This window comes from Canis lupus, chromosome 37, assembly GCF_011100685.1.
Source record: "Canis lupus familiaris isolate Mischka breed German Shepherd chromosome 37, alternate assembly UU_Cfam_GSD_1.0, whole genome shotgun sequence".
In the NCBI taxonomy this organism is placed as follows: Eukaryota; Metazoa; Chordata; class Mammalia; order Carnivora; family Canidae; genus Canis; species Canis lupus.
Genome location: NC_049258.1, coordinates 17,615,027 through 17,631,877, shown reverse-complemented (window position 1 = coordinate 17,631,877; position 16,851 = coordinate 17,615,027). Strand labels below are relative to the sequence as shown.

The following is a 16,851-nucleotide window of genomic DNA, read 5'->3' as shown; positions in this document are numbered from 1 at the left end:
ACACCACTCGCCTAGAAAGGAGAACTTTCTATCTTGCTCCTCAGACAGGCACTGAATGGCAAAGAAGATGTACTTTAACGTTTACCTAGGCGGCTGGGGAGTCCACATACTCTCTGACTTGCTAGTAGGATGACCATCAGGCTCACTGGACTGACACATTTTGGGATTCAAGAGTTTCTTTGGATCCTATGGGGACAACCTTCACCTCTAAGGCTTTGACTGTATACAGAGCTCAGGCTCAGGTACTTAACATACTTTATAATCATCCCTTCAGAGTAGGCGAGGAGGAAATAGAATTCTTCCCACTGAATAGTTGGAGAAAACAAACCCCTGAGACATTAGCTGACTCGCTGAAGGTCACCGTCAGGTCTTGCAATCTTTCCTGTCTGAGATTTTTGGTTTGTTTGGGTTTTTGTTTGGTCTTGTTTTACTGCAAGACAGAGACTTTAAAACACGGAAGGCCTTGAGCTCACTGCCCGCCAACCCCCCCGGGAATTTCTACATTTTTGCTTTCAAGGTCCTGATGAGAAGAATGGTAGCACAAACATCTGGATTTCAAAAAACTATCCTGCCATTAAAGCATTTGCTTCCCCTAATATACTCTATCCTAGCTGCTCAAACTGTGGCCCTTGAGCTTGAGCCAGCAGCGTTAGCTTCACCAGAAAACTTCACCAGAGGCTCCCACCCCAGACCTGCTGAATCAGAACCTGCCTTTGACCACACTTGCAGATGACCTGTGTGCAGATTAAGGTTTGAGCAGCCCTGGTCTAAAGGGCGACTGACAGTGTGGTCTAGCCTGTGGCTCTGCTCTGTGTCTCCTGATGGGTAAGAACGGGCTTCAGTTGTTTCAGGGTTTGGGCCCTGTCTTCCTACCCCCCACGTCCCTGCGCACCCCGCTCCTCTATGTTACCTAGGTCAGTGACAGTGTCCCTGCTCTGGGACAGCTGCAGCTCCTCAGCCTCGGACTCTGAGTCCTGCCGTGGTAACTTGCTGCTCTTTAAGCTGCCGACCCGGCGGATGCTGGACAAGGAACCCCCCTTCTTCACCTGGAAACTGCGGGTTCCTTTAATCTGGAGCAGGCGGGAACCTCCTATCCTGATCTTCCTGCTGGGAACTGTATTAAAAGAATAAAATAGGGCTTTTTCCCCCTTAGTGTTCCCCAGCCAGTGTTAGATCCAAGCTCTCCCCAACCTGTCCCTGAACAGCCTCCTCTCTGTTGGCCTGGGATGAGCAGCATGTCTGGACAAGGAGCTTCCGAGCCCCCCAGTCGGGCAGCTTTGTCAGGCAGGCAGGAGGCTGGGTCCACCAGGAAGGGCTGGTGCAGCTTCTTTCTTACACACAGCTCATCAGTGCTAGGAACAACCTGCTCCCTCTCTGGCCCAGGGTTCACAAGCATGAGTGTGCCCTTGCAGCAGCAGCATCTCGGGCTGTTAACAGCACATTCACATAATAACATCATTGCTTGATTCAATGCCACACACCATTTGTGTTTGTTTTTCTTTTGAAATGGGACTCGCAGAGTTCTGGGAGTTACACAAACCCCTGGATGTAAACCCCTTCATTTTGGAATACCTCATTAAGAAATAAAAACAAGAGGCGCTTCTCTCTCCAACAGTCAGCAGTGGGTTCCGCTCAGCTCCTCAGCAATGGCACTAAAGGATCTGTTTTCACTGGTGTGCTTTGGGTGAACATGAATGTGAAATAGTTCCATTTTCAATGCACCTAGTGATGGCATAGCATCCTTCCTTCAGTCAAAAGGCTGGGTGGGATGTGCGTCCAAATGTTGCAACACCCTGAGCCAACCTTACAGTCTACATGTACCAAGAAGAGCATGAATTATTCATCTTTAGTGTTCTGGAAAAAACAGTCATCAGTGAGGAAGATAAAAGGGTAAAAGAAACACGTTTAAACTTGAAACCTACTTTTTTTTTTTTTTTTTTTTGACTGAGAGCATCCTGATTTCCCATAGTCATTTACACTCCTACATCTTCTTCGTTTGGAGATTTGGTGTTGTCCCACATGGATTTTATAAGGGCAGGATAAAGAAAGTTCTCAGAGCTTTCTCGTTATTGAGAAAGGGCCATTATTTTTGCATGATTTTCTTTTTTACATGAACTAGATTTCTTGTGAATTATTTAAGGCATGGATATTAATATTTTTAAAAGTTCCATTCAGGAAGATTGCATTGTAGTCTTGGGTTGCTCACTCACAGGAGAGTTAGTGTGTGACCATGAGAGAACTTGTACGGCTCTACAAGATGGTAATGAAGTGTACACTCTCAATGTCATATGAGGAGCCCAGAAGAATTCCTGCTGAATAATGTGCAGGGTTTAATTCTCTGATTTACACTTGTGATTGAGAAAGATTAAAATCATCACCACTGAGCTGGCTAAGGCCTCGTGGAGCTCCCTGAACACATCTGGGCAGACTTTTACATCTGGATAGAAATTCTTGCAGCACGCCTGGATAAATTCCACAACGACCATGGACTATGATGCTCCATTTTAATTATAGCACAAACTTCATCCACTGCATTTTTCAATATTATTTTTAGGCTTAATTGAGACTTTAATGCCCTACATGAAATACATCTGAAGTAGAATATTCTCATTTTGAATGACTACTAATACAATTTCATGTCAAGCTAGATTGGGAAGTAGAAAAAAAGTTTAGAGAGGTTTTTTCTTTTTCTTTTTTCTTTTTTTACAGAGATACTCTCTCACATTCTTTGCCTGGTTTAATGATACCTTTTACCATACAAATTTGGGAAAGTAACCCAAATTAATGTGATCTGAAAGAAATTCAATTTAAGAATCTATTCGATTAGCAAAGACAACTGGATATCCTACAGGACTAAAAATTAGTGTTCAGAATTACGGCATTGATTATTTACAAAGGACACCACAGTTGGAATTCACATTTGATTTTTTACCTGAAAACTATCAGTGGAGCTCATACAGCACTGAGTGTTTGTTAGCTTTACCTCTAAGACAACGTGAACTAGTACAAAAGTGAAACAAATACATCTAAATTGAATAAAACCTCTTTTCCCCTTTTCACTCATCTCACATTGTATCCATTAGCAAGTCCTGCTAGCTCTGTGCTTCAAAATTTCCTAGGGTTTTAAAAGCCCCATTACCTATTCCCTGGACTAATGTAACTGCCTCATTGCTCTCACTTACCACCACTCCCACAGCTTGACTTGTCTTTTTGTTCATTTTTCCTTTTTTAAAAACTTAAACTCAATTTGCCAACATTTAATATAACACCCAGGGCTCATCCCATCATGTACCCCACTCAGTGTTCGTCACCCAGTCACCCCAACCCCTACCCACCTCCTCTTCTGCAGCCCTTTGTTTCCCAGAGTTAGGAGTCTTTCATGGTTTGTCATCATCTCTAATTTTTCCCCACTCAAGTTTCCCTCTTGACTCATCTTTTAAATACATAAATCGTAAATACACATATTAGATCACCTTTCTGGCCAAAACCTGCCACATTTATGCAGAATTAAATTTCCAACCAGATCTACAGAGCCTACTTATTTGCCTTTTGCCTCCCTAACTGACCCAATTTCCTGCCAGTCTTCCACCAAGTCATTATGTTGCAGCCATGTTGGTCTTTTTGACTTTCTTCAAAATGTTCCACGTTCATTCCTGCATCAGAGACTAGTTCTCACTGTGGTATCTGCTTGGAAGACTCCTCCTTCAGCACTCTGCAAATCACATCATAGAGGTCTCTGTTCAATGATACTTATGGGGTCTTTCTCTGACTACATTCATCCCACCCGGGTCACTACCAGTTCTCTGACCTTTGTTTATTTTTCTTCATATCATTTGTCTTTATTTGAAAGACATCATTTGTCTATATTTGATGTTATTTAATCATGAAGTATTAGCTAATAAAAACTAAAATGTATGTGAAAAATTTTTTTTCCCGTTCATTGCTGTATTCTGGGAACCCGAAATAGTGTCTGGCATATAGCAGGTGCTCAATAGATGATTGCTGAATAATCAGACACATCTTGGTGTCTGGATTTTGGAATAGCAGTCTTAGTTTGTTTTTGGAATGTGGGTAAAATGCTGTGACAGACCTTGCTTGGGGATATTAGGTAGACATTTTTAGTTTAAGAATTATTTCACATTTGTTTTCCCTGGTAGAAACTGAATTGTCCTCAGGCTGTTTATTTCAAGAACAACATTTTTAGCTTTTATAAAAACAGATGGTATAAAATTTTAAATAAAATTTTAATAATATAATTTAGCAGGGTCCCCCTGGTTTTAGCATCTGGTATTAATTTGTCAAAGGATTAAAGAATATTGAGGGATCTTCAAGATTTTAGCCAACCAGTAAAGGACATTTTATGACTATGTTTTCATTTTATTTATACTTTCAGTTTTCTGCTCATTTATTAACCAACTTTCATATATTAACATAGTCATTCCATGAGGAGAAACAATACTAAGGTTTTGTGTTTTTGAACATCGAAGGAAATTTACATAAATGATAATCATGCAATAAAAGTGTTCTTAAAAATTGATCTGATGATTTATATTTTAAAATGGTGTCAATTTACTCTGCTCAAGTTTAACCATATCCATATTAGGAATTTTTATTTCAGCTATTAAGCAATAATTAGCATAATAACTTTGAATAGGTAAAAAAAAAAAAAACCCTTGGGAAAAGTCTAAAAATGTAAGTTTTTCATCATATGCAGTTAGCATTATCCAAAAAAGTAATAGTTGTAAAAATATTGACCTGACACACTTCATGCTCAGAAATTGCTAAAACTTGGCTCATGAATTCTTGTTTTGCCGTAAATTCAATATAATGTAATGATTATTTGCATTTTAAAAATATCATGACAACATTCCGGCCTTAAAATACTATAATTTTTTTCCAATGTACATCCACCCTTAAAGATCTTATGTTTTCTCTATATAGGGCTATTCCTTCCCGAAATCATTCATTCCGTCAGCTATCTAACATTTATTGAGTCATTTTCTATAGGATATCAGAAAATACATAAATGCATAAAATCATCTTCGACTCTTTTAACAAATGTACTGATGTTCTTTGAATCCAAATTCATTGGAAAACCATTGAAGGGCAGTGGAATTTAGGAAATAGCAAAATCAGATAAGAAGTTAACAATTTAGGGAGCCTTTGAAAACTTAAAACTTGGTAATCTTTAGCTTATATTTAGAACTTTCCACATGGGTTCTAATCTATATTTTCATGATATAAACAAATAACAAAAACTACAGCAATTATTTATTCTATACCAATTATGTACCAGGTACTGTGCTTATACTCTGCTTATATTGTCTCATTTAAAGCTTTCAACATCACAACATGGTAGGTGTCATTAACTTAATTTTACAGAGGAGAAAACTGTGGCTTAGGAAGTAAATAACTAGACAAGGTCAGATGACTGGTTGTTATATTTTACGATTTTAAGATGTAGTTTTCTCACATTTTAACACATCTGAAATTGAGATTTATCTTACACTTGATGCCACCCCAGGATCACTAGTGCCAGGTAGCAGTTGTGACACATTTGTTATTGTTTATGTCCGTGTGAGCATCTAAAGCACCAGCAATGGAATGCATATAATGGGTGCCAGTTCTTGTAGCTCCAAGGAGACAAATGGTAGGTTGGTGAAGGAGTGAGTGAGGTGGTAACTCAGATGTGTTTGGCAACGTTCTTGAAGCACACACTGAGTATAAGGGTAGGCTAGCTTCAGACAAGTGAATGCTGGCTTAAGTAACTTGCACTAACAGCTTTACTTCTTTTACAGATCATTTAAGGAATGATGTAGCACTAACATTCTGATGACACAGAGGACATTATCCTATAGAAAAACATGGATACTGGCAATCCTGAGTTGAAAAGTGATTAAGAAATTTGACCTGGAATTGAAGAGCATTTAGAAAAACTTTAACCTGATTATTCTATTTATACCTTCCCTTTTTTTGGCTGCACAAGAATGATAGGTATCAATAATAAAAATCTGTATCAAATTAAGTCTGAAAGTCCTCTTTCAGTAAGAATGAAACATAGACTAAAGGATTAAAAAGTATTGCACAAGGGCTGAATTCGAAGTATTTTTTCTTTCTTACTGGTCCATGAAATAATGGTTCACCTAACAAGTAACCCATGGCACCAACGGGATATGGAGAGTTGCTGAGCTGGAATTAGATTCCACAACCTCTCAGACTGTCATGTCCAGCTCCTAACTAGCATGGTTTCCTACCTCAACAAGTGGACACAGCACTGTATGTAGCCAACAGTTTTGGACTTCTTCGGGTGTACAATTCTGTAGTGTAGACCCCAGGCCAAATATCCTATGAGAAACACTGAAACACGAAAAGAATTCTTGCTTTTCCATACCTTTCTTCTCCTCGGCACCTGCATCTGATTTGAGCGTGTGGCTACTACTGTGGAGGGAATCTTTTGAGTCTTCATTTTCATCCAGGACCCCAGCAAAGCTGATCTTCCTTTCATATCTGTGTCTGTCCAACTCAGGATCCAAACGAAGTCTGCAGCTCTCCAAGTCCTGCAATTTCAGTGAGGAAGGAGTACATGAACGCTGGCATCTCCTTGGCACTGCATTGGTCTTGTGGCAAACCTCCCTCCATTTTGAATTGCACCCAGCTCAATTTGCACAGAGCCAAATTCCTCTTTCTCTAATGCCAATTTCATATTGTGGCCATTAAAGAAGCTTCTTGCACTAAAACACACACACACACACACACACACACACACACACACACACACACACACACAAAACCTTCCCCAATTCATAGTTTTTCCCTTTTCCTCAAGTTTTATCTTTGAAAAGCACAGACCTTGTTTCAAATCTAGAATTTGCTTCCTCACCTTCTAACCCTTTGTCCAAAGTTTAAACTGCATCTTTGGCATTTATCTGTTTATTAAATGATCATGCACTGAGTATGAATGTATTAGGTACTGAGGGATAAATAAGACATGGTTCTTGCCCTATAGGAACTCAAAATCTTGACAGAGAGACTGAGAAGGCAAATACAGGATAAATTTCCAAACTGAGAAACAGAATAGGAACTTAAAAGTCAGACTTGGAGGCAGAATAATTCCCCACCCTCACCCCCTGCCCAAGATGTCCATGCCCTTACATTGCAATAGGGACTTTGTGCATGTGGATTTAGCTTCAAGACCTTGAGATGGGAAATTATCCTGGACTAGCCAAATGGGCCCGGCCTAATCATACAAATCTTAAAAGCAGAAAGCTTTTCCAGGCTGTGGTCAAAGGAAGATGTAACTGTGGAAGAAGAGTGAGAGAGATGCCAAATTGTTGGCTTTGAAAATGGAAAAAGGGACTATGAGGCCAGGAATGTGAGTTGCCCAAGATATTGGAAAAAAGGCAAGGACACAGAGCCTTCTCTAGAGTCTCAGAAAGGAGTACAGCTTCCTTGACACCTTGACTCTAGCCCAGTAAAACTCTTGCAGACTTCTGATTCCTAGAACTGTAAGATACTATGTTTGTGCTGTTTTAAACGGCTACATTTCTGCAGAAATGGAAAATGATTAAAGAGGTGATGTTGGAGTTTCATCACGAGGATTGATTTAAAGGTAGCTCAGCAAACAAGTGAAGAAAGGCAGCTCAGCCTTAAGAAGTTTCCTATGTGAGGTCCAGAGGCTCAAAATACGATCAGACATTGGAGGAATTTCTTACTCTCTTCCAGAAGGACCTCAGTATAAGAGGAGGGTCCATGACGAACTGCTTATGAACAGCGTGAGCCCGTACCCTAACAAAAGCCGTGGGGAGGGGAAGTATTTGGTAAGAGTTTGGTCGATGAGGCCCCCAATTGAAAATTTGACCTGTTCTGTGAATAGAGACTTGTTCAATTAGAAGATCATATTTAATTGTTAATCTGTAAAACACTTTTGGAGGACCTGTTGAAGGAAAAATATATCAAATGTTACTTTTGTTTCTATAGCGCATTTTTCTCTAAATATAAGTCCTCAGATTCATCAAGATATGGAAAACAAAAACATTTTTAAAAAACCTAGTTTGCTCCAAGATTGAAATTTTATGCATTTGTTATTAATAAATGAAACTTAAAAAAAAAGATTTATTTGAGAGAGAGAGAAGACATGAGCAGGAGGGCCAGAGGGGGAGGGAGAGAGAATCCCAAGCAGACTCTGCCCTAAGTGCAGAGCCTGATACAGTGCTCGATCTTATAATAAATCCTAAAATCAGGACCTATGCTCAAACCAGGAATCTGATGCTTAACATACTGTGCCACCCAGGCGCTCCTAATAAATGAAACTTTAGACTCTACGTGTTGTTTCTTCTTTTCCTTTTAATTAAGAACAAAAGTTTGACTTTGGTACCAAGAAAATTAGAACGCATCTCGAAAAATAAAGGAACTACATGGAATGTATTTAGCATTGTCAAAAGATATTCTAGGAATACAATTGCTTTCCCGAAATTAATCCCTTTTAGGAAAACTAATATACTTTGTATTTTGTTAGCCAAACTTAATTATATGAATTTCTTACTTAGGATAAAATGTAGTATAACAACTCTGATTTTCAAAAGTCATTATCTCTTCTTTTATCCACTTATCAAAATCCCATCTTTCTTTCAAAGCTATATTCAAATGTGAGTTCTTACAGGAAGGTTCTTCAAGTTTTTCCAGCCCCTTCTTTGGCCAACCATAGCCCTTCTGCCTCCTTGTCAGGGCCACTCTTATATTTTGCATCAGGAAGTAATTTTTTATGTGTTGGATCTCCTGTTTCAATATATTTACCTCGGTATCACCCCTACTCCTATAACTATCACACCATCTTTTGTTCATGGTCTTACACCCAACAAATATTCATCAGTCTTGGTATATGTAAATTGTGTTTTGCTTCCCATTTTTTAACTTTAGGAAATTTGGAATCCAGCAGTATATTTGTTATAACCTGATTTATTAAATTACATCAGCATATTTGGCATAGCCCCTAGCACAATGTTGCACAAAAGCATCTAATATGTTGTTTTATCTAATGAATGAATGTAGGCAATAGACTTCCTTACTGTTTTTTGTTTGTTTGTTTGTTTTTATTGTGGACTCATCTATCCATTGGATGGGAATTACTTGTTTTAATTCGTGTTATTTGGCCATTGGTTATTGGTTTCATTAATTTAGTTGGTAAACATTTGAATAGCAGTTTTATAAACAAAATTCTCTATTTAAAAACTATTTCTTTATTGTTCTCAAGTTTAGAAGTTAATATTTAGAGAAAAATCTGATTATTATGCTATTTTAGATTATAAATCTTATAAAAGTGCTTTTTCTTTTAAAAAGACATTATTTATTAGTATGGTTTACAAAAACATTGACTAAAGATGTTACCAGAAGCTCTTAAGCACACATATACACACACACATACAAATTATTTGTTTCAACTAGGGATCTGAGAAAAATTGTTAAGTTGGTAAAATGTTTTTTATCAACTTTTAAAATCTTTTGGTATCATTTTGCCTTTTCTTTTACCTCCATCACTCAACCAATCCAGTGAGTGGCTTCCTGGGATTTCCTGACCCTAACCAAGAAACAACTGTGGTTAAACTAATTAAATTTTAAATTAACCTTTAAATTATTGTATTTTCAGTTCCTTTGCTTTCTCTTCCACGTTTTGGAAATAACTAGGACGTTTTCAAACAGAAATTTCTTCTGAAATCTCATCCATTTTAGGAAGAGCCTTATGGAAATTTCTGTCCAAAGGACTTTTTTCTCTTGATAGAAACTGTGTCCCTGATTGTCTTTCACCCCCAAGCTTCAGATTCTAGAATATCTATTGCTTCAAAAGGTGATTATTTTACTACTTAAAACTTTATTATTTTGTACATTAGGTAGTTATTATTTTTACTGTTATTAAAAATGTTACTGAACTAAAAAGTTTGTTTTGAAGATCTGTAGACCCTTGCAGGAAGTGTTTTGTTAAAACATTATCTTTCATTTTGATGGTATTTATGCTTAAGCTGTTAGACTCACTATTTAGTACAATTTCTTAAGAACAATTGCAGCATTTACAGCTTCAGTGTTGTTCTTATACTCATCGTTTATAGTGCATTGAAAAGTGACTTGAGGTGTGCGTGTGTTTGTTTTTTTCCCCATCAACCAAAGTTAGATTAAACATGAGAAAAAGCTTCTTACCATTTATTTTATAAAGGTCACATCACAACATAATGCATATCTACACTGGACAATGAAAATTCCAGTGTAGTGAATGAAGGCTCTCTGAGGCCCTATTTAAGGTGATGTAGCTGTGAACTCTTTCCTCTCCTTGACTGAATGACTGAAGGCTCTGTTTTAGCTTAACTTCTTGCCATTTTCCACTAGTCTGCCAGTTGGTTCTACAGTAATTTTTTGAAGTTTTGACTGATTTTTTTAAAAAATAAAATTTTCCATAATAATGGATATTAACCTATAGCTTTATGGAATTGAAAAGGAAAACAAAAATAAATTAGTCAAACTTTAAGGCTTTTTTTTTTTAAATCACAGTGGATCAAAAGGGTAACCAGTAAAAATCTGAAAAATGAAAAGTAGATGTACCACCATGGTTTTATGAAGGCTTCAGGATAATTAGAATGCTGACAAAATAGCACTAGAAGAGGCCTTACAGATCAGAGATGTCATCCCACTTGACTTTAAACACATGTGTTGGCCTGGATTTGTTTTATAGAGTAACCTCAATATAATAGTAAAGCTGACACTCAGAAAATTAAAGGCCCAAGTTAATAGGAAATATAGTAAGGGCAGCAGGAGGAACTTGCCTGTCCGACAGCAAATAATGTAGCCCAAACACTGGTATGTTTCTCTTGAAAACATGCATTTTACCTGCAAATGTTTCCAACTTGAAAATGTCCATCTTACATTTTAGAGTGTGAGGGAATAGGTCTTCCAGATGTTGGAAAACCAGAGGTAGAGGCAGTGTTCAAGGATAACAGCACCAATTCTTTTGTATGCTCACCCCCCACCCCTACCCCAGTATGGGCTTGTTCATTTTGAGTCTGGTTAAAAAAGTAGGAGAGCTGGTGGACTGGAAAACTGGCTAAAATAGAAGCGCATAAATTGTGTAACAATTTTTCTGGTAGAGTAGTATAAGTCTTGTGTAAAGAAAAAAAAATGTCTGGTTTCTCAGCTCTGGCAGGATGGTGCCTGTAATGAAAGAACCATTGGAAACTTGGTGCCTAATAGAGGACTATGGGCCAAGGAAAATCAGCTCCATCACTTCTCAGCCTTTTGGCTAAGATCAAGTGTAGGAAAATCGGCACCAAGGGGTGCCCATCCCACACATTTTGTGAAGACGCCTGGCCCTTGCAGAATGCTGGTATACTCTGCTAAACAAATCAGACCTAGATGGTGCAGGAGTATACATGTGTGTGCACATGTGTGTGCGCGCCCATGTGTGGTCTTCTTCTGCCTATCTATAAGAAGTACTGCAGGAATAACAATACATAGTTAGAGATGTTTATATGCTAAATACGTAAGCAAGTCTTTCTGCCCATAACTTAAATGAGAAAACTCATTGGAAACACATTTCTATATGGATTTATGAGCTGTTAAATTTTTATGACAAAAAATTCTGTCAGTAATTTCTAAAAAATGCTGCCCATAAAACTCCTCATAGCACAGTAAAGGAACCAAAGGCTTGTGAAAGAAGATTCGAAACGAAGTAAGCATTGCTAAGAGAGTCACTCAAAATAGAGACCAAAGAATATTAAGGAATTAGGACCTATGTAAGTCTCCCGTTTCAGTTCTAGACACCATGGAGCTTTTACTTTTGTCAATTGCCACTTGTCGACTGCATCTCCACTGCTTCCTAGAACACCTCCTTCTACTGGATCAAAATAGAGATAATGTAACACCTGTTAGCTAAATATCCAATCCTGTAGTAGTTTAAACTCTGCAAGCACCAATCATAATTCTTTTAAAATAAGTTATATGACCTTGTGGTTTTCACCTTTATACGCCTGCTCACAATTCCAGTTTGGAGCACACTTTCCATTTCCACGGACTCTGTGTCTCCCAGATTGCAATCCCTAAGACCTCAAACAAATGCTTCAGTTGTTTTGTGGCCTCTTCTTGGCCCAAAGGTTCGGAGACTTTCCTAACATAACTGACAATGATCAATCCAGTGTTTTACCCAGTGGTGCTATCTTCAGTGATTTCAAGGTCAACTTCAGAGTTATTACTTTTTGTAATAGAAAAAAAGGAGATTTTATAATATAAAAATCCCCTGGTTGAGTTTTTTAAATTACATGATACATTTGGCCATTGGGCATTTGAGGAAATTGCAGAAACCCAAAACCTAGCCACATGTCTGACTTCTCTGAGTAGCCTGATTATTAACACCCAGGCCTTACTTACCACCAGAGGCTCAGTGCGTGGTCTGGGCAGGCAAGAAAAGGTTTCTCGCAGGAAGGTGGTAATCTCTAGAAGAAGCTGGCATGCGGCCATCTTCAAGGCAAAGGGGCAGCCACATTTAGAGGGGTTCACAGTACCTATGGAGTGAAAGAGTTCCTTCATAAATAAACAAACCAATAAAAAATACAGAGAGGCACGGTTTGATGGACAAAGCCACACATGTGTAAAATCAAATTGCATATGAGAATGTTACCTGAACATGTCCAAAATGAAATTATATATGAGAATGTTGCCTATTCATGTTCAATTTGTATTCCCTTTAGCATAATCTGTGCATAACCATATACCTCTCTTGTCCTCCACTTTGTAATTCTACAGTGAGTTCCTTAGTATTAAAATATCTATCAGTAAGAACTAGATAACTTTCCTTACGGCTCATAGAGTAACAAAACACAGCCTACTAAGCTAGGAAGCCTTTTAACAAAAACAAATGGAAAGCAGTCTTGCAAGATTTTCACATTGCTAATTTAATCAGATTTCGACTATGTACAGGGTGGTGAACTAGTTTTGGCACTATAAAAGTCTTCCCAGATACCTCTCATAAAATGAACTATCTTGAGGGCAATGATTTTGCTTCCAGTCTAGCCCAGATGTGTTTCTGCAACATAGACAAGGCACATATCATACACTATCATATTAAAGCACAGTTACACTAGAATTATGCAAATATTCTTTTTTGCTCAGAAGTACAGCAGTCTTGGATGAGTAAAACGTTGCCTCTATCTTAGACCCAGTAATGGCTTTTGCTCTAAAGGCAGCTAATGTTAAGGTGATACCATAGAGACTTTTAAAATTCTTGGGATTAGTTCTCAGTTACATGTCAGCACTAATCTTGCAGAAATATACTGATTACCTATCAGCGTTCAGAAAAGAAGACCAAAGCAATGTCGAGTTCCGCCTCTCATAAGAGAAAGAAAATAGTTATCTATTTTGAATCAAGGCATCAAGCAATCACAAATATCATTACATATCAACATTCCTAAAAATATTTCCTGTATGTTAGGCTTCCTTAATTGAATAGGAGATCTACATAACTATCTATATCTATATCTATATCTATCTATCTAGATCATGGCTTATACTGAGAGTGGGTAGAAATTATGTTCTTTCTGAGGATATCTGATTATCACTCCCTCATGAAAACCATTGCTTTTTTTCCCCAGAGATAATATGTGGGTGGGGACACTGCCTCTTATTAAGAACTGAAGAGACAAACTCCTCTAAAAATTTCTAGACTGGTACTTGAGCCATAATTACCTTTGAAATGCAAAATGAGCTATGTACTGACAAGAAAGTGGAACTAAACCAGACAATCCAGTCTTAATGGATAGACTGCGTAACTCTAGAAATTGTGTGGATGTGCAATAGTTTTTAAAAAACAATCAAACACTAAATATTCAGTATAAACTTCTGGATATGTTGAGGTTACCCTCCAGATTCTTCTTGTCAATCCTGTAAACAATGTACTTGGTCTTAGTTCAGGCTCTCTCATAACTATCATCTGAAATATCCTGTTAAAATGACCCAGGGCAGTTTGGGTATAGCTTCTATAGGCATTCACTAGGTTCTGTGGTAGTCCTCAAGTGGTCCTAAGGATCAGACCCAATTCCAGTCTCCATGCTACTTTTCAGAGGATAGTTTAGACTATGAACTTGAGGGAATCTTTAGGGACCAAGATTGTTGGTTCACTGGTGGGCTGAAAGACCCGTGTCAGAATTTGGTGTTTTGTCAACAGCTAAGTCAAAAAAATTGGCTCTGATGTGATAAAGGCTGTGAAGGGCAAAAAGATGAAAAAAATTGCCAAAAAAAAAAATTTCCTGAGCATAAAAGTGGAAAAGAAGGCAATATGTTTTTTTAAATTATTATTTAATTACACACAATGTTATACCCTAGCCATCCTTTTACATTTCATGACTGGAAAGATGAAATAGGCTTGGTCTGACTTAACTAAGGACAGTCTATAACATAAGTAGGGAGTTTCAATCTCAAACCACTAGGGAAAGTCAAGAGGAAGATGCCTCACTGAGTCTCTGAGGTAATGTTATTAATTCCATAACCATTTAGGAATTTTGCAGTACATAAAAGGCAGTGGTAGACATACACAACAAGCTTATATGGTATAGAACACACATATGCACAAAATGGTATTGAAGAGGAATGCACAGGAATCTCTTTGTCTCTACTCTTCTATGGTAGGACTCACTTTGATTTTAACAAGTACAGTATACAGCAGACATTCACAGTCTAATCATCTAAATTATTTAATATTTCAAATTCATGTTAAATACAGTAATTAAGTAATCTACTTCTTTAATGATCTGGGAAGCATTTCATGTTCAATTCTATTTGGTCTAATTTTTTTTTAATCTCCAAGAGAAATAACAAAATGTAAAACCTGATTAAACTTCTTCTGTGTCAGTAACTTTCCACAACTATATTTTCTCAGAGAGGCCTAATACTAATCTTTGTATAATAGTAAGAGACAGACTACAAACCAATGGATGTTCCATATTGCCTGCCACTCCTTGTCTCTGTCTATAGTCTTCTCTTTCTGATTCTTGTCCTCTCTCTGTGTGTGGCTTTATGCACATGCGTTACATCCATGCATAGGGAAGGGGGGAAAAGGCGCAGTGGGGAGACATGGGAAGGTGGTAAGAATATGAAAGAGGAAAGAGAAATATTAAGTGCTCCTAAAGCAGAGATTCTTACAAGCAGGGGTTCTTGTAGTAAAGGGAGTCTCCTTACTGTCATCTAAAAAGTCTTCCTCCTCATCCTCCTTTCTCAGTCTCCTCTTGGTCTCCTCATCATAAATGAGACCCAGCAGGTTGGCGGGGCTCTCACTTTCCCCATGGCACAGCTCATTCAACCGGACGCCAATCGCCTACCAGGGGGAGAAAAAGAGTGAAATAGCACAAGGTATGTCAGACTCCAAAATAGGCTCTCACATTACAGAGGTCATAAGCAACCATTAATGGGAAGGGATGTATAATCAACTAGGCACATTAAACCAAGAGACTGATACTGAAACATATAGCATAAGCCTTCTCTATATGCCATGGTGTTGTTACCACATTTCCGTATGTGGAAACCCAGAGGTGGATGCCATAGACGCTATCTCTAAGGTCATTTAAAGACTTGTAGAAACTGGAACAATACCTTTGTGTTCTCATACAAAATTTTTTTTCTGAAAATACTTCCACTTAATTGAAAGTCATTTATTTTATAGGTCTCTTATAAAGGAATGTGCAGGAGGAATCTGTTGTAGTTAAAAAAAAATAAGAATCCATGGTTCTTCAAAATGCTTCTGATTATGCTATTTTATGAGAATGTCACTGCCATGCTAATGAGTTTGGAGGCTGGCATGGATTTTTGTATAGCGATTTTATTTATATCTGCCATTATGTACACAGTTAATGGCTTTTTTAATAGACTTTGTTCCCTCACTATATGATAATCCATGAACTAGTAAGAAATACTGAATAAAATTTTGGTAGAATACTGAACACCAACATAGAATCAATACTTGTTATCTGTTCTTCTGATTCATCATGCACTACTGTCTGATTTGCCAAAAGGAATTTTCCACAAAGAGAAAAAATACACCACCTCTATCTAATCCTTTTTACATTCCGATTACATACTGTGTTCGATACAAGAAGAGATACGTGCTTAGGAAGGAGAGTCAAAAGCTAAAATTAGTACTGAACTTGGAGTTTGGCAGCTTGGTTACTATAGAATTAGTATTTTTTTTTCAAATATTTGGAGAAGTTGCTGGATTCTGGGCATGCAAGCAATTAGACTCTCTACTGGAAACTGACAAGGATATATCTTCAGATAAAAACACAAGTTGTTTGAATGTCTTGGCTATCTGGAAGCAAAAAGGTCTCTTTAAACTCTGGAATTATGTGACAAATAACAAAAATTCTGTCAATGAGAAAGAAAGCAGTATAAAAAAGGTATCACAACTTCCTAAAAGCTTAGTCATTAGCTTGAGAAGTGTCAAGCAAATGAAACAAAAACTAAAAACAAAGACAACCACCTCAACCCAAAGCATTGTCCTGATGCTACTGTTCTGGAGATCTTCTCTAAAGAAGGAGACATGCAATTATGAGTCTGGAATGGAGCCAACAAACTTAATAGTGAGGAGAAAAAAATCTGCATCAATCATTCCAGGATGCTGACACTAAGCAATTTAAGTTAAATCCACAGTTCATAAACTTAAAGGGTTGCTCAGAAAATGGGACTTCTCTGAGGCAATACTAAATGTCTACACAATTATTTAGAACTCCATGTCTCTTCCATGGCTAGAAAAATGCCTTGGGGATAGGTTTGTTCCTTTTTTCATTCATTAAATATTTATTAAATGAGGTCATCTGTTAGGTATTAAAT

General features: G+C 37.6%; 1 protein-coding gene across 14 annotated transcripts in view; it reads right to left on the bottom strand.

The window, feature by feature from the left end:
- The window catches only part of UNC80 (unc-80 homolog, NALCN channel complex subunit), a 215,364-nt gene that overhangs the window by 100,567 nt on the left and 97,946 nt on the right, over positions 1-16,851 (bottom strand). For 8 of the 14 annotated variants that reach the window (XM_038585614.1, XM_038585623.1, XM_038585612.1 and 5 more), the window contains exons 24-27: positions 15,172-15,343; positions 12,406-12,539; positions 6,392-6,557; positions 911-1,114 (exon numbers count right to left, since the gene is read on the bottom strand). In XM_038585614.1, the coding sequence (XP_038441542.1) occupies positions 911-1,114; positions 6,392-6,557; positions 12,406-12,539; positions 15,172-15,343 (676 nt within the window). The remainder of the gene's footprint in view (positions 1-910; positions 1,115-6,391; positions 6,558-12,405; positions 12,540-15,171; positions 15,344-16,851) is intronic. The other 6 variants (XM_038585617.1, XM_038585620.1, XM_038585621.1 and 3 more) reach the window with 3 other exon arrangements.